The 25,049-nt window shown below is 46.0% G+C and overlaps 1 protein-coding gene across 34 annotated transcripts in view; it reads left to right on the top strand.

The window, feature by feature from the left end:
• The window catches only part of LOC310888599 (transcription factor 4), a 211,545-nt gene that overhangs the window by 93,489 nt on the left and 93,007 nt on the right, over nt 1–25,049 (top strand). For all 34 annotated transcript variants that reach the window (XM_083815444.1, XM_083815443.1, XM_083815446.1 and 31 more), the window contains one exon: nt 10,151–10,215. In XM_083815444.1, the coding sequence (XP_083671570.1) occupies nt 10,151–10,215 (65 nt within the window). The remainder of the gene's footprint in view (nt 1–10,150; nt 10,216–25,049) is intronic.

The following is a 25,049-nucleotide window of genomic DNA, read 5'->3' as shown; positions in this document are numbered from 1 at the left end:
TTTTCATCTTTTTGTCTTATTTAATTTTTCTTTGGTCTTTAGCAAGCTACTAATAACGTTTATGCTGGTTAATAATAGAAATGTCCTGCACTTAGCAAATTTACCAAGAATAAAAACCGGCTTACTCAGGAGCGCTATTTAAAATAACTAAGACCATAAGATTTTGGAGGAAATAATTTTGGTGAACCACCTGTTCACGTACAGCTATTTTGGTAGACAAGGTAGAGGCTCTGGAAGGGCTCTATGAAAATTGAAAGACTACCGTATCTAAAATTTAATAAAAAATAAAGTAAATCAAAGTAAAGTCTATAGTCAAACTCCTTAATTGTGATGCATTTGCTGAGTTTCCCTCTTCCATCGTCGGCCCTGCTCTGATGCCATATGGTCTACCATGGAACATTTAACTTGTCAGATATAATGGATTGTCCTGGAAGCAGATTTTTGCTTTGAGCGTTCGGCTCCTTTCTTGCATTTCGCTCTCAGCTCCAGGCTGCAGAATGAAGGATTGTGGTGGAAATGCAAAGAAGAGACACACAGTTGATTCCCCTTAAGAGAGTGACCTATATGCCACAAAATTTTACCCACGTAAAGAGGCATTATCCCTGTCACTGACCCTAGCAGGCTGCATGTCAGAACCATTTAAATTTGTCTGGACTTAACAGATTGTGCAAATGTTTCAGAATCGAGTGCTTAGGAATAATAAAGGCTTGTCATTTCAACTTAGGCAGTGGCGGCGCAGCTCGCGATGGCCAAGGGATGAGTATTATTTATTGTGACCTACATGTAACCTAAGCCGCCTGGCTTGTAGACCTTGTAAATTAAGTTCATCTCCCAAGGCTACTGAAACTTAAAAAAATATATTATCTGATAAGGAACCCGAAGAGCCATTACTCTCTGGGCTGTAAAGCAGAGGTTAAGGTTGGAAGCGATCGTTTCTGTGGCTGGCCCAGTAGCAGTTAATTGCCCTAATACGGCCCTGCGGCAGGAAATGGACGTTTTTCCCGTTGTACCCACCTGGACACGGGGCTCGGCCACCGCCGGGAGAAGGGACCGGATTCGGCAGCTGCGCGTGCAGTGCTTCCACGGGAGGAATCTGGAGCAGGGAGGAATCTGGAGCAGGAGCAGACACTACAAAGTTTTCTATAACGCAAACTTAACCAAGCGATTTTGGAAACAAGCATGACAAATGACAAATTCTGCCCTGGATCTTTTTTTTTTTTTTTTTTTTCTAATTTACCTGAATTCACTGGAATAAAAAACAGTGAAACTGTAGGTAGCATCGCTTTCTAGTTCTGTGGAGTAATTAAAGAGTCTAGGATAAAAATCTAACCCAAGGTGCTCAGTTTTATTTAGTATTAGTGCAGCCAGTATTTCACCTGTAGAGAACAAAATGTTTGTAAGTCTGAATTTTGCTGTTCAATATAGCACTCCTTTCACATGAGAAGTTTGTATTGAGGAACAATAATTTTTTTCACGAATGTTATTGTCTTTGCCTCTAGGAGTGGAAAATTTGAAGCTAAATCATCACCCGGGAGTGGGGAGAAATCCCTCTCTCAAGGGATTTTTTTCAGCATAGGAATCACCCTTTCTGGATTAGTTTGCCTGAGACAGCTTTATCATTTTTGATCTGGCACTGCCGGAGAGCGTGTGTACTGATGCTATGAGTTTGCCTGTATTCTCAGCCCCAAATGTTCCCGAAACGTTGAGGAAATGTTAGGTCTCAAGTGTAACAATCTTATTAGGGTATGCATGCCCTCTGCTGGATATTACCGACCGGAGACTGTTGGGTATTTCATAATGTTGCAATCTATTTTACCACATTCATTCCCATTCATTCCGTGCACATATATTCCACGTAGTGTTTTGCCATACCCTAAGAAGCTTGTGGTTTGTTTTGCCTTCCTAACCAGCCCAAATTACCCTATCCAAATTGGTTTTAAACCATCAAAATTATAGAAAAAATAAAAGCTAGAGGTTTTTTTTTTCTCCTTAAATTTCCTGTACCGAACAATATTACAAATGAATGACATTTAAGTGGGAATGTGTAACTGAGTATTTAATAGTCTAATGACAGACTCAGGTAGTGCTGCCTGTATATGCGGAGAGCCTGGGAAAACGGGGGAGAAACGGGAGATAACCGCTGCAGAGACATCTATGTTAGCAAGTCGCCCTTCATCTTTGCGATCAGACTTTCGAAATGGACCAGGGCCTGCTCGCGGCCGACATCTGTGCCCTCCTCCGGGGCTCGCAGAGGATGCTGCGGTGGCGAGCGCGGCCCCGGCCGTGCCGCGAGCGGGCGGCGCGGTGTCCTGGCGCTGGGCCGTGCGAGGACGGAGATGCCGAGTCCCCCATACTCAGAGGGATGCAGCCGCCTGACGAGCAGGGCCTTTGTTTATCGTGGGGAGGTGCAGGTTTGACCCCCAGCCTGGAAGATAAGGCTTTTGATCTCTTTATCCTTGCTCTTGTCCAACATGGTTTGTTTTAGTAGCCTTTTAATAAACGCTACTAGATAGGGGGTGGTTTACAGAGCAAAGATTTAGAGCCCAGACTTGGCTGTGGGAAGGTTTATTGTCCTCTTTCAATTCTGTGTCTTTCATGGCCTCAGATCCTTATCTAACTTGTTTTAAAGTGATTCTGTTTTCATGCTTGAGTGAAAACCCAGGTTTCCAGATACCCGATAAGGATCTCCTGAACCGGTCCCTGAACAAATGATGAGGGATCGCCCCGCGGTATATTTCAATTTGAAATAGCTCTGGGAGGCTTACTTAGGATAAAACAATATTCAGTGCTTTATATTGAATTCTTAGATATTGCTTTCAGGTCTGGAGCTTTATTGCAACGTGTTTCTATTTGTCTCATGTCTTTATGAAAATGCTGCCCCTCGTTATTACTCTGATTCTTCAGTGTTGTATAACGCTTTTGGTTTTTTTTGGTTCTGTAATGCCTGCCTTCATCCCCTGCCCATCTTTTGACTATTGCATGCTCCAAGAATGAGAAGGGTAAATCACGGTGAGTAGGTTTTCTTAGAATTTTTGCTTCTTTACAAAATAAATTTCCCTATTATTTCCAGAATTATACAGGTGTTCAGGCTTAGATGATCGTAATTATTTCCTCTAAACTGAAATTCCGTGCACATATGAAAAGGAAGGGAGGCTAGGGATGCTTACGAAGTCAGACACATCTTCATGCTAAATGAAGGATCCCTTCCAGTGAATGTTCTTCTGTTCCACGGCTTTTGGGTTTGGGTGCCCAGTCGTTCGCTGCCGAGCATGACGGTTAGGATGAGCCTAGTCTTTGTGGGACACAAACAGTGGCCGTGATGGGGAGGATTCTCTAAGGTTTCCCTAGCTCGTTAAATATTTCTTCACACAACACTGAAAGAAACATTGTTTTGTTTAAATACCGACTTTAAATATGAACGTTTATTATTCTGGTCTCAATTAGTGCCTGCACTTGATGTGAAAGACGGCGACGTTCCTTGCCCACAGAGTGCAATATTATGCATCAGTTGCCCAATTGTACTGATGGCTCTGAAATGGCAATACCTTCGTGCCCTCTCTTTAATTTCAAGGTGCTGAAAACCTGTTGCAGAGCGTGTGATGTGCTTGTACTACTGGATTAGACCGCATTCGGTCCCTGTCATGCAGCTGTATCGTGAAGGCAAATCGGTATCCGTGTCAAACATTTCTTTTGTAGGACAGCGCGATAACCTTTGCATTGATTTTGGTGGGACTAGACGAGGACTAAAGGACTATTCTATGTATATCTGGTAGAATGCGATCTTCGATACTCGGTCTTCACATTCTTATTGTTTCAAATATAGTTTTGCCGCAGCTATTTTGTTTTAAAAGCACGCAAACAGAGAAATCACATACTGCCCTGTAATAGATGCTATTATTTGGTAGATTACAGAAATAGAGCAATTTGCCTCAGTCTTTTGATTTGGGGCCAACATTTCATGACCCAAGATCAGTGACAAAAAAAAATTGCTCTCCTAACTGAATATGCAGAGAGGGGAGCGCGGAGGGGCCGGCGGGGTCGGGGCTGCCCTGTCCCGGGGCGCAGAGCTCGCGGGGAGCGCAGCTGGGGAGCGCGGGGCCGTAATGCCAAGTCTGAGTGCTTAATTCAAGCCAGCGATGGTCACTGTTAATATAATAAGCGACACGTACGGGCACACGAGCACACGTCTAGGGCTGCGTAGAGGAAGGAGTCTGGCCCTAGGGGTGTTTGGGAATTAACCCTGCCTATTTAAGCAGGAGCACTAGGGCAGTGAGGGGAGTCGGAGATGAAGCACCACTTCTGCTCTGGATCTCCTTCCATTCATTTGCTTGTTCAAGTCAGATCCGTAGCATTATTTTAGTATAGGTCTTAGGATTTAATTTCCTTTGCATTTTGATGGTATTGTTTAAAAAAAAGAAGGAAATCTCCTTTTGTAATAGCACTTGCTCTGGCATCGTAACGTCTCTTTAAAAACCATTACTGTTTACTGCACATCCGTGTAAGTGGAAAAATCCTCTTTCATGTCAAGCAGATCTCTTTCTCCTAGCACTGTGCTACGTTTTGGGGTATGATGCCATTAAAATTATTGGGATTAATACCTTCCCTTAGCTTTGTATCTAATTTACGGAGCTTCCCTAGATCACTTGCTGTGTCATTTGGGCTATATCGCGCACGTTCTTGCACAAACTTTGTTTAAAATCTATTAGATTCCTTTCTTATTGTCTGTACTTCACATAGAGCACAAAGCAGAAATAGCTCATTAACATGATACTTCCATTACCATCGGGTGAGATTCTTTGTGATGTAAAATACGCTGTTCAGAACCTCACTGAAATAAATAGGATATTTTGACTGTATATCCTATACCAGGAAGCGCATTACTGTTGGAGAAATATGTGTACATAACCTAGGTCAAGCCCGAGTTACTAACTGAGCCGAGCTAAGTAACTCTCTGCTGTGTAAATGTTGGCAGAGGAGAGATTGTGCCCGTACCCCCAGCTTCAGCAGTTACTGCTCAGCCCCGGTTGCCTGAAACTGAGTCCAAAAAAAACCTCATTTAATACTAAAAGCATTCTGTTTTTTTTTTTTTAATTTGCGTTTTTTTTTTTTTTTTTCTTTTAAAGAACAGAGGACGCAGAAGTTCTGAAAAAAAAAATAAAGAAATTACCTGCTGGCTCCTCAAAAGATAACGTGGGAAAGATAGTTTTTCTGCCAAGGTCAAAAGATTGCAAAGCCCAGGAGAATATTCCTGGAGGGCACAGGGTGCGTGTATGTATTTCCCTGAGAGTGAGGTGCTCGTAGGTGTGTGTGGGCATATAATGTACAATAGCTCATAAAGAGTTTTTTTTCTTTTTCTTTTTTCTTTTTTTTTTTCCCCTAGGATAATTTGTAATGCAATACAAATTTTAGCTTGATTTCTATAAGCTTGATTTTTTCTTGATTTCAAATCTCAGAGACCAAAAAAAAAAAAAAAAGCCAATAGTCCTGATAATCTGGATATCAGAGACAAAAGCTGCTGTGCAGAGCCAGTCCTCGTGGCAAATTCAGAGACCAGAGGTGGTCCTCTCGCACACGGGTGAGCACGGAGAGGAGCCCTGCCCTCCTCTCTCTAGTGCTCGCGCCCTTCCATCCTTGTGCAACCAACTTTCAACACGCATAGGAGAATGCTGAATGCAAGAGCTATAGATAACAGGCTGAAGACAACTGTTTCACGATCGTCATAATAATGCAAATAAGCCCTGCTCCGGCTGATGGTATGTATCTGTTCATTAGAGAAAGACAAATGCGGATCTCTAAAGTTCAGCCCATTCTTCAGGTCCTGAGAACTTTTTTTTTTTTTTTTCAAAATCTGCTCCAAGCTTTGTGTTTTCTCATGCTTGGTCTCGCTTCAGCAGTGAGTGCTCCCTGAATTTGTCGTTCCCTTAAGGGAATCGGTCAGTCTTCCTTCAGGATGCACCCGAGACCCTTGGACATCAGAAGGAATGAGAATTAATTTTGAATAATGTTAGAAGTGCAGTAGTAAAATATGAGATAGGTTAAGGAAAATTGCAGATCTGAACAGACCCAAATTTGGAGCCATTAAAATTTCAATCTTTAATTCATTTTTTTTTCCAGACAGGTTTTCATTCTTCAATCTAACCAAGAACTAAACCCCAAATGTAGGGCATCGGAAACCTGAATTAGAATATTCTGGTTGAACTCATCTCTAAAAAAATATGTCAAACACGAAATCAATGTAAACATTGAATTCAAGTCATTTATAGAAATAGCTTCACTTCCTTTTCCTCTGCAGATGGAAAGAGTTGCCTCATGCCTCTCATTCTGCCTACCCAAAAAAAGACAAGGTGCCCTATCTCCCAGGGCAGGGGAGAGCAGAGCGGGGAATCAGATGACTGGCATTTGTGCTTGGGAAGTTGCTTGAATTTTCTACTTAATTTAATTAATTTTTCAAAGTGCACCATGGAAAGACGGGTGGCTTCTTTATTGATTGATTGGCAATCCCAGGCTGCTTTTATTTTATTTTTGCACTTAAACAAAAACGCAAGCGAAATATTTCCGAAGCAGTCGTTTGAGTTTAGTGAAGATAAGCAGTGTTCTTTTCTTGAAGTAGTGAGAGAGCACGGCCGTGAGACTCAGTGTGTTTGTCAGGAACCAGGAGCTGCATGGAGTTCTTTCTTTGTCTCTCCGGTGATTGGCATGCATTGTGGCAATTAATTGCATATAGATATATATAAAAATATATTTACACACCCTAAGTTATTACCTCCGATGACAACGAAAATGCCTTTTCTGCATCACCTAAAGAATAAGCGTGTACTTGGAAGTTATTAACCACCCTTTGTAGGTCAACTTCTTCCATGAAGCTTTGATTCAGTTGTCAGATCATAAAGCCACGTAAGGATATATGTTTTGTTGCACGCGTGGAGTGCTGGTAACAAACGGCACACTTTAGCATTTGGTCCTCTAGGTAGAAAAAATTAATCAGACGTCTGCCTAGATTCGTTACTCGTCTGTATTTCAAGCTCTTTTTTTTTTTTTTTTTCCTCCTTTTTTTTTCTTTCCCCCTTCTCCTTTCCTGGCTTACAACAAATATTACTAACGGGTACTTTTAGGTTTTAAAATATGGACAACAGTACTCCATGCAGTAAAAGACTTGAACGATTAATGCTACCCTTATGCCTCTTTTGAGTAGTTTTAGCCATGGGGCTTGGCACTGCCACCATTGTCTTTGTGCCAAAAAATATCCGCAGCGGCTGCCGCATTCTAGTACTAGAGGGTTGTCTCGAAAATTCCGCAGTGAATGCGTCGGGTGTCTACATCGCTGTAGACGCTCTCTCTTTTTTAAAACATTAAAAAAAAAAAAAAAAGAAAGGGGGAGAGAGAATCTTTAGCTCTCGCAAACCTCGGAAAACGCACAGCGCAGGCTGCGGTGCTCAAGCGACTGAAAATGATGCATAATGTACAGTAAACGTAGAAATTCAGGGGAAGCTTTTGTATCTGTGAGCACAAATAGTTGCTTAAAGAGCCTACTCTTGCATATTATCAGCACTCTTGCAAATTTTATTATCTGAAACAAATGTGCCAGTGAATTTTAAGCAGAAAATCAACATCAAGACTGTAGCTAATTTTAAATGGACAGTTTATACAAAAGATATTCCTCCCCCCCCCCCCCCCCCCCCCCGAAATGAAGTGTCGGTACAAAAAGTATGATAATTTCATAATTACAGTTGATGGTGAAAATCTGTGTGTGTGTATCTTTTTAACGGTTTCTTGACTTTTTCATGAATTTCAGTTATTTATTCTTAATAGAGCAGGCAGATTTCTAGCTGCATGCGGGAACAACAACAACAACACAATGTAATAAAGTTAAAGGCTTACACTCGCGGAATGAAATGTGTTCACTCATGATCTCCAAAGCTATCTGTTTGGTGGTAAAAGTGGATGCTAGAGATGAAATCTTTACAAGGAGCATAATCCTAAAAAAAAAAAGTCAATCTCCTGCTGGCTGCTGTGCCGCTTTGGTACCTCACAGACTTCGACAGAGTCCTGGACGAGTGCCCATTGATGTCATGGAAACACTCAAATTACTGAGAATGATTCATGTCTATGCTGTTCTCTTATCCTCCCCCACACAAATAGAAGTAGATTTTAACCCTGACAACTTGTAATTTGCAGCGGGTTTATTTTAGTATCGGGATAAATATTTTTTAACAACTGAAATTAAGACGAGGCTGCCTGTGTCTGATCCGATAGGAACGGGGGCTGCCGAGAGCCGGGCAGCGGCGAGAGGAGCGGCGAGAGCCCCTCGTGGGACCGCGTGCGCTCCGTCCCCTCGCCCCGCTCGCCTCGTGGGGCTGGCGTTTCTCCCCCTGCCCTCGCCGCCCCTTCCCGGCCCTCTCGGGGCGGCGGGCGTGCCAGCGAGACGTTTTGTTGTCAGGTCTCGGCGTCGGGCTCACGATTAAAATTTCGTTGTCATTTCCAGCTTGAATTATCTCTGCGGAGGCTTCCAGTGCTCGGAACCCGAGGGGGGCTGTGGAGTGGGTGATCCATCATTTTCCTATAGCCAGATACAAGTGCTTTCAAAAGTTATTACGGGTGCAAACGTCCTATGAATTGCAAATAAATTGTGGGGGTCCCTGCGTTTAAGCGAGGGGTTTACGTGGCGAACAACAAAAGCAGTAGCAACCAAACAACGGGGAGAGGAACGGCCAAACAACAAAAGGAAGCTCCAGACTTAGATTATTGTGGGGGAACGGCAGGGATTTGCTCCCGGCCAGCCCCAGAGCCGGGCTTTCTCAGCCTCTGAACGGCTCTGAGCGAGCCTCGTGGCCGTCCCCAGCCGAGCGCCTGGTGTGGCTAGCGAGGAGGTGTGCTCGGCCAGCTGGGAGGTGTGCTCGGCCACCTAGGAGGTGTGCTCGGCGTTTTGGGAACGACTGCCGTGAGCTCCCCCGGCCTTTGTCTGTCGGTCTGCCTCCCCGTGGGCTCTGCAGGAGAGGGGGAAGGCGCTGGGAAGTCCCCGCAGCAGCGCCGCCAGCCCTGGGCGCGGGTGTGCCGGTAGCCCCGCGTCCCCTCGCCGGGCTGCTTCCGTCCCCCGTGCCCTTGGCTTTGGGAATTGCTGCTGCTGCTGTGACCATCCGAGGCTTCCTGAAGACGTTCAGCGGGTGACACGGTGGCGTCGGGGCCGTGTCTCGGGGTATGGGTTCTCCAGGGCCTGGACCGGGGCATGGGGTGCCACTGGGGCAGCATCCCGTCCTGCCCCGGCGCGGGGCGCTCCTGGTGCTCCAGCCTATCCTAACGACTTTGATGTCACGAGTGATTTTTTACGGGTGTTTTGTGAGATGATACCTCCCCCCGCCGTGATTATCCTCACCATAAGGGTGGTCTTTTAGTGTCAATATGTTTTGTATCAGCCCTCTTGACTGCTCTTTGTCTCACTAGCACGTGGTGTAGTGCTACTCAGCCGTGACTTAATGCTCTGCAGAAACCACCTCTTTCCTTCGCGATTTTGCTCAAGCCTGGCCGTTCCCACCTGAAAGACCCTTTATTTTCCTTTGTAAATACGGCATAACCGTACCAGTGCTGCACGTCACGCCATCAGAGCTGCGTTTTAAAGCCTTCCTGGGGGGGAAAAAAAGAAAAAAAAAGGAGAGAGAGGGAAGGGCTACTTGGGGCTGGCAGAGCGTCTCGGCAGCCGTTGGGCCCCCGTTCAAGTCCCCGCGCCGCTGGGGCGGCCGCAACGTGGGCAGGGAATGGCGAATTTCCAGCCCAGTGCCAGCCCCATCGGCGGCCGGCTCGGGGAAGGAATTTCCCCGGGCCAGGGCGCGATGGCGGGGCCGTGCAGGTGCCCCGTGGGGCGAGAAGGGACAGCGCTCGGCATGGGGCAGAGCGGGGGCCCTCCGCACCCCGGTGTCCGGAGGTGCGTGGAGCAGTGCAGCGGGGGTTAGGAAGTTTATTTCACATTGCCACCCTCAGCTGGAGAAAGCCTTAATCCCTTTCGGTTGCCTCCATACACCACGCAGCCAGCAGTGCCTATTTTACATACGTAAACAGCACTGGGAAATGTGGGGAGCGTCGTATAAGGCGCTTAGAGACGCCGTATGTATCTGTTTATATCCGTTACACACCTATCTGTCTTCTCTTTTATTAACAGGTAAAACAGAAAGGGGTTCGTACTCGTCGTATGGAAGAGATTCGAATTTACAGGGTTGCCACCAGGTAAGTGGAAGTCTGCTCAGCGGAGAGGTTGCGGTAAATACTCCGATAAATGAGGTTCGTGGCTTAAAGTTGGGCACCCTGGAGGCAGGCTCCGCCACGCACGGCGAGGGCGGCGAGCGTGGGCTCTGTTTGCCAGTGCCTCTTTTAAAGCTCCTGCCTGAGCTGTGCTAGCCAGGATACGGTTACTGGAGACTGCTAGCACTTGGGCTGACCTAATCCTGCCCTGGCCCAAGCTGCTGCAAACTATTGATTATTGTCCTCCGCAACAATGCTGCAGTGTTTCGGCATAGCGGCTCCTTCCTAGCAGCACAACTTCAGGAACTGCAAAAGTGGAAACACACCGCAGAGCTCGTGTCAGCCCCTAGCTTTGGATGGCTACTGCAATAAATTATAGTTTTCATAGAATCTGTATGATGTTGTGTGAAAACAAGGTTGTATTGAGGGATAAAAATGTCTGTGAAAATATGATTTGTTGTCCCTTTTTGTTTCTGAATTGTTTTTGGCTGGAAGTCAAGGCCAGCAGGCTAACAGCAAAGCCGTCTCAAGGGAAGCATGCGTGAGCTAGAAAAATAAGAGTAGTTTAATTAAATAATAAAATGCCAATGTAATACAAAGGTATAGCATGTGTGTGTGTGCCTCTGTGCACTTTGCATTTGCATACTTTTAAGTCTCCAGAGAAAGTCTGAGTCTAAAAATACTATCAATAGCCTCAAGTCTGTGCTTTGTTTCGAGACAATTGATTTTTTTTAAAAGACACTTTCTTTTTAATTTCAGTAGCAATATTAATCATGTGTTTAAATTCATTTTGCTCACGAAGAGTGCTAGGCTTCCTTTTTCTGAGTGCGGCAGCTTCTTACTTTGGGAAAGTATTGAAAGAGTTTAATGGCCTCCTTAATATTCTGAGCTTTCCACCGTTCAAATCTGCCAGGAGAAAAAAAAATGAGTAATATGGGGAAGCGGTTTATTCTCGTGTTTTGAAAACAAGGCTTGTTTTGCGTAGCAAAATGGATCGGTTTGAGCAAGTGACTGACCTCCTGATTTCAGTGGCGCTAGCCAGAACAGGTGAGTACAGAAGGTCGCACGCCTAACTCTGTCTTCACCCGGTCCAAAACAACCGCAGTAGCTCTTAACTAATTTAGGAGCCACTTTTTGCTGTAAAATCCCCCCCATGCTTCTGCTTTGCCCTGCTAGGAGCCAGCAGGACGTGCTGCTGCCCCCAGCGCTCCCACGGGGCGCGGGGTCTGTCCACACGTGCCTTTCAGATTTCATCTCAAAACGCGCCTTTTCTTTGCCGCTTCTTGGTTTTCTTTCGATCTTCCTGTATTGGAAGGGGCTTGTAATACTGAAAGTAAGTCAGAAATGAGTTCAGAGTGCCTTGTCCAGGCATTAGAACCGAAACCTCGCCGATTCCAGTAAGCAAGCCAATGTAACGTGAGAGTCGGTGCAATTTTTTCCTGAATGATATCACTGAGTAATCACTGCCCACACTTCCGTGGACCGGTTCTGGAATTTCCTCAGGATTCAGGGGGAGCAGACATAGCTCTGCTGTCTGGGCAGATCGTCTCATGGTGTCCTCCACGGAGTGCTCTGTGGTTGTGTAGGGTCAGTGAAGAACTGATGGAGAAAACTTACTGCCCTGCCTACCCTCTCTCCCTTTTTTGTGGTTTCAACTCATGAAAATTTGAAGAATATTAGGTAAATATTGCAAAATAATACGAATAACAGAATTTCCAAGCCGGGGAATAGGATCTTTCTTTCTGCCGCATGCATCCACTTTGTTGAAGTGTAATGGAGAAGGGGATGAAGCAGATGACCAATGCCCAGACGTGAAGGAGAAGAGCTATTTCTAAAATAAGAATCTCTTGAATTCCTGAAAGGTACAGAAGGAATAATGCTGAATGCCAAGGCTGGACCATCTGTTGTCTGTTCTCCAGGCTGCAGAACTATCAGGATCCACCAAATTATTAACAAGCATGAACCTTCAGGCTGGGAAGAAAATTTAAAAACTACAAGTCTATTGCAAGATTTCTAGGTCGTGCTTTCGTGTGTGCTGAGAAAGATTAGCTAACCTAGACAGGAGATACTAAGGAAGAGGATATTTGGTCAACTCCAAAGAAAACATCGGTGGTGATGTTACAGAGAGCTGAGAACACCCCGAAGCTTCGAGTCGTCAGAGGGCCCCGTGCAGCGGGAGGAGCCGCGTGCGCTCCCTTTTCCTAGACCCAGGAGGAGCGTGCAGATTTTGTTGATTTCTGAAAGGTAAATTGCTACCTCCAGATGTGATGCATTGCTCTCTGTAGATGAGTTCCTGGAACAATTAAGGAAAACTAAATACCTAACGATATTGAACTTGCTACCTATTAATCTTCTGGTACGAAAAAAACCACCAACCCCTCTTCGTGCAGGCAGCAGCAGCGATCTGAGGTTTCCTTCCTGTGCTCTGCTCACACCGAGGAGAAGAGGTCAGGCACGCAGCGAGCCATTTACTCCAGGATGGGTTTTAGTCCCGAGCCCAGGGCCCAATTCTGCTCTCACAGAAAACCGTAGCAGATACAACGCTGATTACAGTGGGAATGGAGGAAAGCTCATCTTGGGAACCATTTAATTCCATTAGAGAGAAGCCATCGAAGAAACATGTACCGAAGTTGTTGTCAAGGTGCTTTTGAAATACTGGCTTCATTGCAGTTAACGACAAAAATCTCATTTCATTCAGTCAAGTCAGGATTTTGTGTGTTGTCTTAATTCTGTGCTACTCACCATCTCCCCAAAGATCCATTTTTTTTTCTTATTGGGCTGGTTTGGGGGGCATTAGCAAGGCAGGAGTATTTAACAAAGCGCTCCTACTTTATTCATCTAACTTCATTCTGGTTCCGCGCTTCGGTTTCCCGTGTGACAGATAAAAACGTTATTTAAATAACACAATTTAAAAATAAAAAATGGTGTTACTCGTGCAGTGTTTGTGAAACGTTGATGTGCCTTTCTGCAAGAGGGTCTGGATGTATAGAATATGGTTGCTAGACTATTGGTAACGTGCTGCTCGGCGTAGCGAGGATCCACTCATCAGTTAATAGTCGATGAGGCCGACTGAATAGTCCAGAGCCACCGTGCTTTTCTGGGCAATGGTTAATTCAAAAAAAGCGATGAATAAAGAGACCTGTAAAGTGAGCTTGATGGCCAGAAAACATCCACCCTAGATTTCCAAGGCAACGCATGAGATGGTGTGTGGGAATAAATTAGAGTTCTTGGACGATTTGGATTATGCCTTTTTGGCAAGCGCAGAGTGAAGGACGTTCGGCTTTTAAGGTGGTTTAACTTCAAGCAGAATCCCCAAGTCCTAGGATGACTTGTTTTTACTATTAAGAAGTGAGCCTCGATGTTGGTTTTGGCTGTGCTCATTTACTCGGTTCTAGAAATACTCTGAGGCTAGCTGGAACCAGCCCATGTCGAAAGCTGGATCTGGAACGAAGCGTTAAGGTGAAAGCGAGTAGAGTTACACAAGCTCCGCCATTTTTTTCTCTTTTTTTGGTTTTGTTTTTAAATACCCGCTACCAAAATATAATAAACTTAATCCCGAATGAGATCACATCTTTTGGACTTCAGCTTGATTCAGGGTACCCTGGTACAGGGAAAGGCTGCCGAAGGGAAGGCCACAGGCAAAGTATCTACAGGGACATCACACACTCCCTCCTGACCTCCCTGCCGTGTGCCCGGGCTCCTCTCTCCTCTCCGTGCCGCCTTCCCTTGCTCCCCCATCCCTCTGGGGCAGGGTGGCAGGGGCAGAAGGGTTGCACGTGGTGGGCGAGGGGGATCCCAGCGCGTCCAGGCTCCACGGGACTTGGCGAGACCGAGAGGAGTCCTTGGCACACGATGGGGCTCCAGTCCCCCGTCTGTCAAGCCTTGGATTTTAATTTTTGAACGTTCGAGGCTCATTGAGCAGACTAGGGGGTGTTTATAACATACCTTTGACAGGGATTTTGTATAGAGGTAATGGAAATATTGCTGGAAAACTTTAAAATGAGCATAATGGGAATGAAAGACCGAGGCAGCTTCTGTGGCAAGTGCATATGGATTAATTCAGCCCAGCTGCCCGTGCCTGTGTGCCCAATAAGTGTGTAAATCCTTGCATAATAGCGTTCTCATGCTGAGAAGGGAATGGACAGAAATAGCGATTGCCCATTTTCTTTTTTCTTCCAGAAGTACTGGGACTTCCTTTTTCTGCTGTGAATTATTGAATTGTTGCAACATCTCTAATTATGTTAAGAGGAGTCCAGCAAAGAGAGAAAGGGGGGAAAAAAAAAAAAGAAAAAGCAAGAGGGATTATCTTTTTATCTGATATGTACTTTTAAAAGGTCCTTCTTCAGTGCTTCATTCAGCACGAGATTGAGACTAATGCATATTCTGAAATCGGGCTTCCGATTTAAGCCACTGCAGAATGACTGTTAGAAAAATAACTCTGGTAGCATTGCACAGGGGCTTCGGGCATCTCGGAGACCTCACAGCTGAACTCACAAAGGCTGTCCCACGCATTCAAATGCTTTTGCTTTTTTTGTTGTTGTTGTTCAGCAGCACGTTCTTCACTAGCTTGCAGAGCACTTTGGGGTTTTGTTTTCTTTTTTTTTTTCTTTCCTTTTTTTCTTTTTTTTAATGGCCTGACCACATTTTCCTGGTAAACAGTAAAAAAGGCAGCGTTCTGCCTGCAGCCAGGGAAGGTGTGAGCAGGGGTTGTGTGCGTGTCAGTGCACAGCGCTGCTGGGCTCAGAGCTGCTTCTAATTTGTACTTTGTTCAGGAACGTCAGGGCAAAGAATCTTTCGGTTTTATTGGTATTGTATACAATAAGTTATTAAATTTCATCTCTGTAATACACCTGCAGTAAAATAACAAAACATTACTGCACTTAAGGAACATGTGTGTGTGTTGCAATGTTCCACCCCTCCCTTCCAAACAGCTGCTTACGGATTTCAAGATCCATTGTATATATTCCCTAGAGCCCACCTCTAATAATCGAGACACATCTGCCATTGCAGTGTTATAGGCATATGTAGTTTTATTGAAAACTATACCTGTATAAAAAAAAATTAAATAACTCCTACCTCAATTAAATTGGCAAGCTACCTTTTCTGAAGATCATATTGCAGACCTCTGGAGACACAGCGAGTTCATTTTATTCTTCTGTTACAAATCACTTAGTTTTTTTTGCTTAGTCAAATAACTAGATTTCCTCACATTTTGATGGCAAGATTCCTTTACCTGTAATAATTCCTCCTTCGTTCTCCATCCCTATAAAAACACACACAAAAGCTATACTAAGATGATAAAAGATACCTAATGTACCAAGGAATGCAGGTCCTACAAAGTCTATTGCTAATCCATTTTTGTGATGAGATGTGAAGCGCCAGTGCCCTGAACGAACGCGACGGCGCTTTGTTTATTTGCTTTTAAATATTTGGACGCTCCGACCTCTTGACTGGGCAATATGTACTTACCAGCCACAGCTGCGTGGGGATGCGATACGCCCCGCAAGAAATACGGTGCAAAATAAAATGGTGCTCTACTGTAAGTAGAGCCTTTGATACTTCGATACCAGATAACATTTTGGTGGGTGGCAAAAGTCCCACTGTGTTCAGCGGGGCCGGGAAGCAGCGTTTCTCCTGCTAACTTCTGTGGTGATTTATAGTTGGAGAAGGTTCACCTCTGTCATCGTTTGTGCTCGAGCATCTTGCTTTGGGAGGTGGAATCATTGCTTCTGCTCCAGAAATTAGTTCTAGCGCCCATAAACTATCCTCCTGTGATCGTGGGCACGTTGTGGACTAATGTTTTTGATGTTACAGCACTAAAATAATGACATAAGAGATAAAATTTCCATGTTAATCAAATGTATTAAAGGAACAGACTTAAGTTCAGATGTCTGAATGGCTCATTTAGCAGAATTCCTCATGCATCCAGAAAGACACGGTTTCATTGTCCATATCATAATTGAAGAAATGCTAAAACCCAACACTGCAATTTAGTGGTAAAAGGAAGTGCTTTTCTCTTAGCCCTTTGGATCAAATGTTAAGCTGAGGGCTATTTTGTTGGAAGTGAGCATTCCAAGGGCACCTTTCTGGAGCTTATAACCTGGCAACAGAATAGCACTGCTATTTGTAATGTGCAATAATAGGTTTATGTTGTGGTTGAGTGCTAATAGGAGCTTGGTTTGCCTTTGCAGTCACTGCACTCTGACTTTCTGTGCTATCGTGAATGCGATAAAAAGGGGAGTGATGCTCGCCTGCGGTGGTACCACAGCAAGTTGTGACCCCGCTACACGGCACGTTGCTGGTTCACGTCTGGTCAGGGCTTGATGGAGGACCTCCAGCAAAAAGGCGGTCTGCTTTGACTAACTCTGGCAATTTGCAGGGCTCAGAGTTGACTGGTGAGTGCCCTGGTGTGTCCAAGGGTGACAGCCAAGGGTGCTGTCCTTGGCATATAAGGTATGGTTTGGCAACTTCTGCTAATCTAAATGCGTAAAACCTAAAAACAAACAAACAAACAAACTAAAAAACCAACCCATCCATGCCCAGATGGGTTTCGAGTAGGGCAGAGTTCTCCCAGGGCAGAGTTCATCTGGGCAGCCTCTTCCAATCTTTCACCACCCTCCCAGTAAAAACACGTTTGCTGGTGTTTACATGGAATTTCCCCTCTTTCCAGTTGTGCCCATTACCTCTGCTAAATGAGCCTTTTGGATTACTGGCCTGCGGGGCGCCAAACTCCAGCTCTATCTGGCCATTTTATGGAATCACGGCGAGACGAGGAGCTCGTGTGTGCATGTACACAAACAGCACGCGTGCCGGTATTTCAAAGGATCGTGACAGCTATGAGAAACGGCTTTTGGGGGGAAGCTTCGCCATGCTGCTATTGACCTGATTTCTGGCACCTGTCAGACGAAGTACCCTTCTGGTTGATGTGCCAGGCCCTGGGAGGCAGCTCGGCCTTCTCCCATGGCCGCCCCCAGCCTTCTCTCCAGCCCCGACTCCTCTCAACCTCCCTTTTCTGTTTGTTACTGCGGGGCCGGGTTGCTGGCGGGCTTTTCCTGGGTGCCTTTCTCTTAGTCGTGTCTAGGCCGCGGCCGGGCTCTCGGCAGCCCCCAGTGCACACAGGAATAGAGGCGATTTTAAATGTTATTTTCTTGGGGTTTGTAACGCTTAGGAACGCGTCGATCTCTTGTAGTTGCCACAAACCCACGTGGCCGTTTTTGTAGCATTTGCTGCGCGCTGTCGCATTGCTCATTTCCAACAGACCATTTCCAATAGCCTTTTTACTGCCCAGAAGTTACTCCGCGCTTCCACCACCCCCTTCTGACATGTGGTTACCTGCTGCTTTGCAGGGGAATGAATAGCATCTTTAATCACACTTAATTACCATGCGGCTGCAGACAGGAACTTCACATACAGAACAGCTCAAGATGGAGAAACGAGATCTTTTACAGGCACAGATAGACACAGAATGCTGATTATTAAAATAAACACTATTTTCAAAATGTATGCTGCACAAAATCTAGTCAGGATCTGTACTTTCTAAGAGAGCTATTCATTCACATTTATAAGTAATATTTCTCTCATTTTGCAAACTTCTTTACAGCATTTCTAGTTGCAGTTCAGACAATCTGCAAGTTGTCTAGATCTCCCCGAGTTTCGAAACCTAGTGTATCTCTTTTGCTTACGCTTTGCATGGGCTGATATTTATATTTTAAGTCATTCAAATCAGTCAGTAAACAGTCCGCTACATGTAAACACCGATAAATCAGTGTTTTAACAAACCGATGCCATAAACTCAGCAGATATTTCTTGCTGCATTGGCTCTAGATTTTTTTCACCTGTTTCAATGCATACTCCTTGGGAAGGTCCAGATAAACACAAGCCCACGATCTGTATATTTTTAAGAGCTTTCCAGTAAACTCTCACCACCTGATTTTCACAGAAAGCTCTTTAACTTCCTCCTTGGTAATAACTGGAGAAAAAAAAAAAAAAGAAAGAAAGATGTTCACATCCCCCTTGAAAGACCGTGTTTCAGCATTGCAGTTGCCCCCTCGGTGTCTGGTGCCAGCCTTCACCAGCAGTGACCTTAGAGGTGACGGAAGATGACGCTCTGGCCGGGCTTCTATTATTGTGTGATTTATTCCTTTGCTTCTTGGCTTAAAAAAAAAAAAAAAAAGGAGCAATTTCTTCTGACAAGTAGAGATTTCAGGGACTGTATGAGGATATGAATCCTAGGAGCTATTTATGTATGGAATAATTAAAAACAATGACTAAGTTGTGCTCTCATCCTGCCTAAAAAAAGAAAACCCGCTGATACCTCAGACACAAGCGCCATCAAACGGCTTTAGAGTTGTCATGGAGCATCCCCTACTTCTTTAGGAAATTCTTTGTCTTCTCACATCTGAAGATGCTTCTCTAGCTTGTTTTAATTCAGCATAAAAGTCACTCTCATAAGAAGAAAGGACAGAATGACAAACTGCCCAGGGCAACACAGCGCAGTGCATCCCAGGGAAATGGGGTTCGGGCTCCAAGTCCCACCTATGTTGCCTCTGACCCTTAGGAGCCCCCCGATTACCTGAAGGCCTTTCTTGGGCCTTGTGGGGCCATTCAGAAATGCGAGGCAGAGGGGTGGTCGGACCTGGGGAGCCCCTCCGCTCCCCGTGTGGTGATCGGCTCCTGGTATTGGGTTCACTGAATCACCCCCCGGGAGCAGAAACCCCCATTTCAGTGCAGCCGTGCCCGAGTTAGGCCTCCGCATCTGTAGGCTGGGGGCCATCGACCAACGAATTAGCAAGGCCTTGTGGTGTGTCTTTCTCGCTTCCCCTTTCCTGTTTTGCTTGCTTTTCATTGTTCCCCTTTCACAGCCTTTTTTTTCCCCCCGTAACTGTCTTGTGTTTTGCTGCAGTCTGTGGCTGGTGTGAGCACAGCGGGAGGAGGAGGAGGGCTTTGTGCGAGGGGCTGGACGTGCTCCTCGCAGGTGGAGGAGTAGGCCTTGAGCCCCGTCACACCTCTAAAATGGACGTTGTTCAGTGGATTACACAAATGATCAAACTTTTTGTGTAAGGGGGTGGGATTTTTTTCTCTCTTTCTCAGTCCTGTGGGACATTAATCCCTGGGGGTCAGCAGGACAGTGCGTGCAGGCTCTGTGACAGCCCGCCAAACTCTTGACATTTTTGCAAAGTTCAGTTTTTGGCTCTTGAAGGTATCAGTAAGAGGTGGTTAGTGCCAGCCACACGCTGGTGTTTGTGGAGGGTCAGCCGAGCTCGGAGAAGAGCCGTGGGCCCGCACCTGCCCAGCCCGGCAGCCAACCTGCCCACTGCTAACCAGGCCGCGCTGCTCGCAGGCAAACCTCAAAATACCCTCTTTGTCCTCTCCTCCAGTCAAACGGTGCAAAACTCTGCTATCTCTACACCTGCCAGCTTTACAAGCCGGATATTTTCCAAATTCTTCTTATTTCAGACCTGTTATTGTTAGGCCCGACGCGTGGCAGCGTGGGTTTCCCTCATACTGCCCTCCTGCTTTCCCGTCTCCGTGGTCTTATTTACCTCGGGAGCAGCATTTTTAAAGTACACTTTCGCCCCTTCTGGCTTTGAAAAGTGCCGAACACATTGTTGGTGCTTAACAAATAATAAATAATAATACCACAGAAGCCAGGTATGTCTTTATGCCTTCGCAGCAGATGAGGTGCATGTCTGCCAGGCATTCAAGTCTTGCTGCAGTATGTTTAGCAACAATAGAGAAGTTAATATTTTTATTTTGTTTTGAAGTTAATGACAGAATATAGCCATCTGTCTGCATGTTTATAGGTCTTTCTATTTTATTTTTTAACTGTTTTCCTTCTTTGAAAATGGATCCTGGTTGACTGTCAGGAGATTATTATTCTTTTTAAGAGTAAAGGTATAAGCTATACGAGAGGTAGAATTATGGATATTTCCAACATCCTTGTCTTTCAAAAGTATCTGGGGAAAATGCATATAAAGTCTAATAAAAACCAACGGAATCACTGAAAATATAACTCACTTGGGTATTCCTCTGTTGGTTTTTTACATACCACTGTAATATACAGGATTACCTTTACAACGTAGACATGGGATAACAAGGTATTGTGACAAATACAGTTTTTAGACAGAGGTTTTTATTCTTTAATGTAGTGCAAAAAAAAAAAAAAAGCCAATTAACTGCTTAGCACATCATAGCCATCTACAGAGAAAATCAGCCACAAACTCCCCCCTGCTTTATGGCCTCAGATGAGGCCATCTTGCGTCGTCACAGTCACCTGCGTCTTGCCCCACGTCTTGTTGGGAGCAGAGATCCTCTGCCTTCACCTAGTGCCCCTCCAGCCACCGTTGTCCCAAACACTGCCCAGTAGTTGTGTCCTGGTTCAGTGCTCCCCTTTTTGGAAAGTTTTGGTGTTGAGCAGTGAGAATTTTCCAGGAGCCCTTACTATTTTCTTTTCAATATGTATTTCCTCTTAATCGTTTTTTGAAAGTTTTATTCCTTGATGGCCAATCTTGGGCAGGCTTTGTAAAATGACTGATTTGTAGCCCAGCTTTGGAAGACTTGTGAGAAAGTACACTTGCAGTTCGTGCTCTTCCAGCGGCACCAGAAGAGTGTCCATCATCCCTGGTGCGACCATGGCACAACACGCATGGAAATTTCTACTGCTCACACGATTTATGGGCACATCCTGATATCGTATGATAGACTTCGTGTGGTCGTCCACATGTGGAGCAGCACAGACAATTTCAGGATTACAAGTGCACAAAAGGAAATCGTCTTTGATGCGTATTTTGAAGTAGCCCAGCAAGGACGAGTGAGGCTTCTTCCTCGCCTACTCTTGCTACTGGGCTTGGGTAGGGCAGCAACGATGCTGTGCCAGTATCCTTTAGTTTTCCAGTTTCTAGAATCTCATTCTGAAGTTGTCGGGATTTAAAAGTTTTGTCGTGTAACTTCTGCTGGCTCTTTGCTTTCTTTTCTGCTGCCTTCCTTTATTGGTTCCGTGCTGTAAGGCACATTGTGTGTATCTCCACGGGGCGCTAGGTGCAGTCGAGAAGAAAGCAGTGCCTGTAAAACGTTGCTCTCCGCAGTGCTTCTGTTTGGCCTGGTGTTTTCTTTCTGCCAAGTAGCTTAGCTTGGTGGCTTTGATTTATTTGTAGACAATGTCTTTCAGATAAACTGATTCCACATTTTGTGACGTTTGGCCCTAATGGCGGCCTGAAGGGGTGCTGCCAGCTCTGCTCCACGCCAGCTCTTTTCTGCATCTTTTGGCTCTGAAAGCATTACTAAACCTTGCATTGATGGTGGGAGTCGGACTTTGTAAAGAAATAAGAGAAGACCCAGGTGGGGACATGCCCACGTGCAGTCCTTTGCTGACTACGGACATCGATACCGGCCTGTGCAGGCACTTGCTATGAGTGGATGGCTCGTGCTGGCTTCCCCGAAAGCAGCAGTATTGCAGAGCAGGAGCAAAGCCTCTCTCTGTGGAGGCAAACCAAAATGTTGCCTCCACAACAGGGAAGATCCTCACTACCTCCTCCGTGCAAAAAGGAGGGAGGAAAAGCAGCCATGCGATAGCAAGCGGGACGCTCAGCAGGTCTGCTCCTCCCTAGCTGCCCCAAATGCCCCCTCGGTGGCACCGAGAAGGCAAAACTTCATTTTCCCTTGAAAGTGCGTTTTCTGAGCTAGCTGCAGGGCAGCGTGCAGCACTGGAGGAGAGCTGGCCGGGTGGCACGCTCTGCTCTGACTCACCCAAACGCCAGCTTGTTCTCCTTTCACCTGTGTCAGCACAAAAAGGTGCTTTTTCTTCCTGCCGGTTCCTCAGAGCAGCTGAATTTGCCAATTTTGTTGTTGTCGCAGGGCAATTCTGATTTTTTTTTTGTCCTGTCTTAAGCACAAGGTGACCCAAGCTTTGCAGACTCTACTTGAAGTGAAGAAGCTTTCACATTTTTTGTTTGCATGCATCTGTAAAAAAAAAAAAAAAGTGATGTTATAGCTCCGAGAGGAGGCTGGGGGGACCCAGCCACCCTTGCCCTCCCCTTGCCGGTGCCCGCGGCGTGCATGGACTGACGGGGACGCCACGAATGTGATTTATTTCCAACTTGTCATGTACCGTTGGGTCCAAAGCCCGCTTCTTCCCCCCGCTTCCTTTCCAACGTGTGCTCGAGGTTTCACTTCCCTGCGCCTCGCCCCAGGCAAGCGCACGCTTCTTGGTGTGAACGTGGGGATGGAAGCAACCTTCCCCAGCCCCTCCGAGTCCCAGGCCCCGTGTCTGACACGCAGGATCGTTTGGGGGTCTTTAAATGGCTTTTAGTCTGTGGACAGCTTTTTCTTTTTCCTACAAAATCTTGCTTCTGCCCTAAAAAGGGGGAGGGCGTTGTTTATCTTTCAGGCTGATGAATAGTAATAAGTCTGAAAAAAAAAAAAAAAACACACATCCTCCGAGGCACTTAAAGTATTTAGCATGGGTTTTGTTATTTTTTTGGACAGGAAGTTTCTTCGGTCTCTCAGATGTTTTTACAGTAACTTTTCTTTGGTTAAAAATATTACTAACGTAATTTCAGAAAAAGGCCGTTTCCCATGCATTTGAACTTCTGTAAGCCTTTTTCTGTGTTCTCCTATTCAAAGGGAAAACAATAATTATATCATTAAAAATGGGAATTCAGCCACCAAACACCTTTTCAAGACTGAGGCGTGTCAGAGTGTTTTACCCTGCCTGAGACAACTTGAGCCAGGCTTTTTGTTGTAAGCCGTTTGTAGTCGAATGCTTACACGGGGAAGAGTGATGATAATTGCCTTGTTAGGTTAACGGGGCTTTTTTTAGGGCTTGTAATAATTTGCCAGAGAGAACCATTTTGAAGCGAGTAGTGGTAGGACATCCTTACTGAATCATGTTGAAGTGCTTACTTGAACTGAAAAAAAGCAGAGCCCGGCTAAGGAATTCTTGCCAGCGAGTCTTCAGTATTTTTTCTCAGGGAAAAATAGTGCAAAAATGTCGTTCTCTGCACAGCGTTCGTTTCTGCATGTCATTAATCCTCCCTGTCTCCTATCCGTCTCCCCCCCCATAAGTGACCGCGATGCTGATACTTACCAGATGGTATAGGATCGGAGATGTTTGAAGAAGTGGGCACTTGGAGATGTTGGGAGCTTCGGAGCCGCACGGAAATACGGCTGCTTGGGTACCGGGAGGCGCTGTGAAAATCGGGGAGTGAGGACACGCGTTTCAGATTTAGTGAGCAGCCCCAGTGCACAAACCAACGGCGCTGGTTTTGCCCGATTATTGTTGAACCCTGCAGAAAGTGTTTTTTTTTTTATGGTACCCTGCTTTCGCCGCATGCCAATACTCTGATGTAGCACTCTTTCTCGCATCTAGGAACGTTAAAATATATCTCAAGCTTATGTTTCTGAGCAGACTCTGGATTTTTTGATAATTTGGAAAGATGTTCTAGATCAGTTGGGCTCTCCGTGATGCGGCAAGCCTCCTTTATCGCGTCGCCGCGTTGCTCCGTAAAAGCACTGCAGACCAAGCTTCGCTATATTCACAATCCCCGAACATCCAGCTGCTGACCGCGGCCCAAATTCTTCCCTCGTTAACACCCAGGAGGCCCCGGTGCCTTCAGAGGGTTTGGCGTGGTCTGGACTGGGGCCGTGCAGCTCCTGACCAAGCCGTCTGCCCTGGACGGCGGTTCCACCGACACGCTTCGGGTAGGAATCGCTTCCTCGTGCACCAGCAACCCCTCCAGTAGCTCCAGGCTTCAGTTCCTTGATTGTGAAGTCTTTTGAACGTTACCACGTGGTATTACAGTCTGCAAAGAGACGGGAGCGCTCTGAACGCCCCATGCGCTGGGTTTCCGCGGTGTTTGGTGGCAGATTGTTCTGGGCTGGATCTTCTCAGGCACAGGCACCTGTGCTTCACGCTCTCGGCTCCGTCCAGCTCCTCCTGGGCGCGCTGCTGTTTCCAGAAGCATTTCTCTGCTCGGGGAGCGCATCTGCAGGTGAGGAGGTGGGCTTTTGTCCCGTGTGGCACAGGGCCGGCCCTGGCACCTCGGCCATCTGCAGCACCAGAGAGTCACCAAAGGCGTCACCCCGTCCCCGCTGGGCACAGCCAGCAGCATGAGGACTCGCCAACCGTGAACCACTGCCCACGGACTTTGACCAAAGGCTCCACGTGCTTCTTCGGTCCCGTTTCCCCCCGCCACCCTCACGCGCTGGGTGCTCTCGGGATCATCCCCAGGGGTGGCACGGGGCACCCCCTTAACTGCGGCCGTTATAAGGCCGTTTTTGCTGCTCTTTGCAGCAGGGAACCCGCTGGTGTCGCCGTTTGGGCTGTGGCGAAGGAGCCATCTCCAACTCCAAGCACTTCCAGCAGAAGCTGCACAGCAAAAAAATCACAAGCAGAGCAAAGACTGCATTTAAAAAACTCCTTAGTGGAGGAGGAAGTCCCTTCTTTCCTTGATTTTTTTTGTGCCTCGCACTTGTTCAGTTGAATCGCTTTTTATCCATTTTTCCCTGAACGCGAGGAAATGAAATATTTTCATTCCACTGAAGCTTTAGAAAAACACTGAAAACCGTGCAGTTGATGGTGAAATCATTCCCTGCAAATGTGAAAGATGGGATCGTTAATGCAGACAAGTAGCTAACCTTTCGTGATAATCAAGCAGCAGTATAATCATCTGAGTCATCGTGCATAATGGTGAATAAAGGCAGTGGAAGAAGCAAGCATACAAGAGTAAATGTGGGGAAAATGAGGGGAAAAGTTACACATGTTTTTTTTCTCCTGCTCACCTGGAAGAGATGAGGAAAACGAGTGAAGGACAAATTGGAAA

The sequence above is a fragment of the Anser anser genome, assembly GCF_964211835.1.
Source record: "Anser anser genome assembly, chromosome: W".
Lineage (NCBI taxonomy): Eukaryota > Metazoa > Chordata > Aves > Anseriformes > Anatidae > Anser > Anser anser.
The sequence above is the reverse complement of the archived record's forward strand: the minus strand, read 5'-3'. Positions and strand labels throughout refer to the sequence as shown.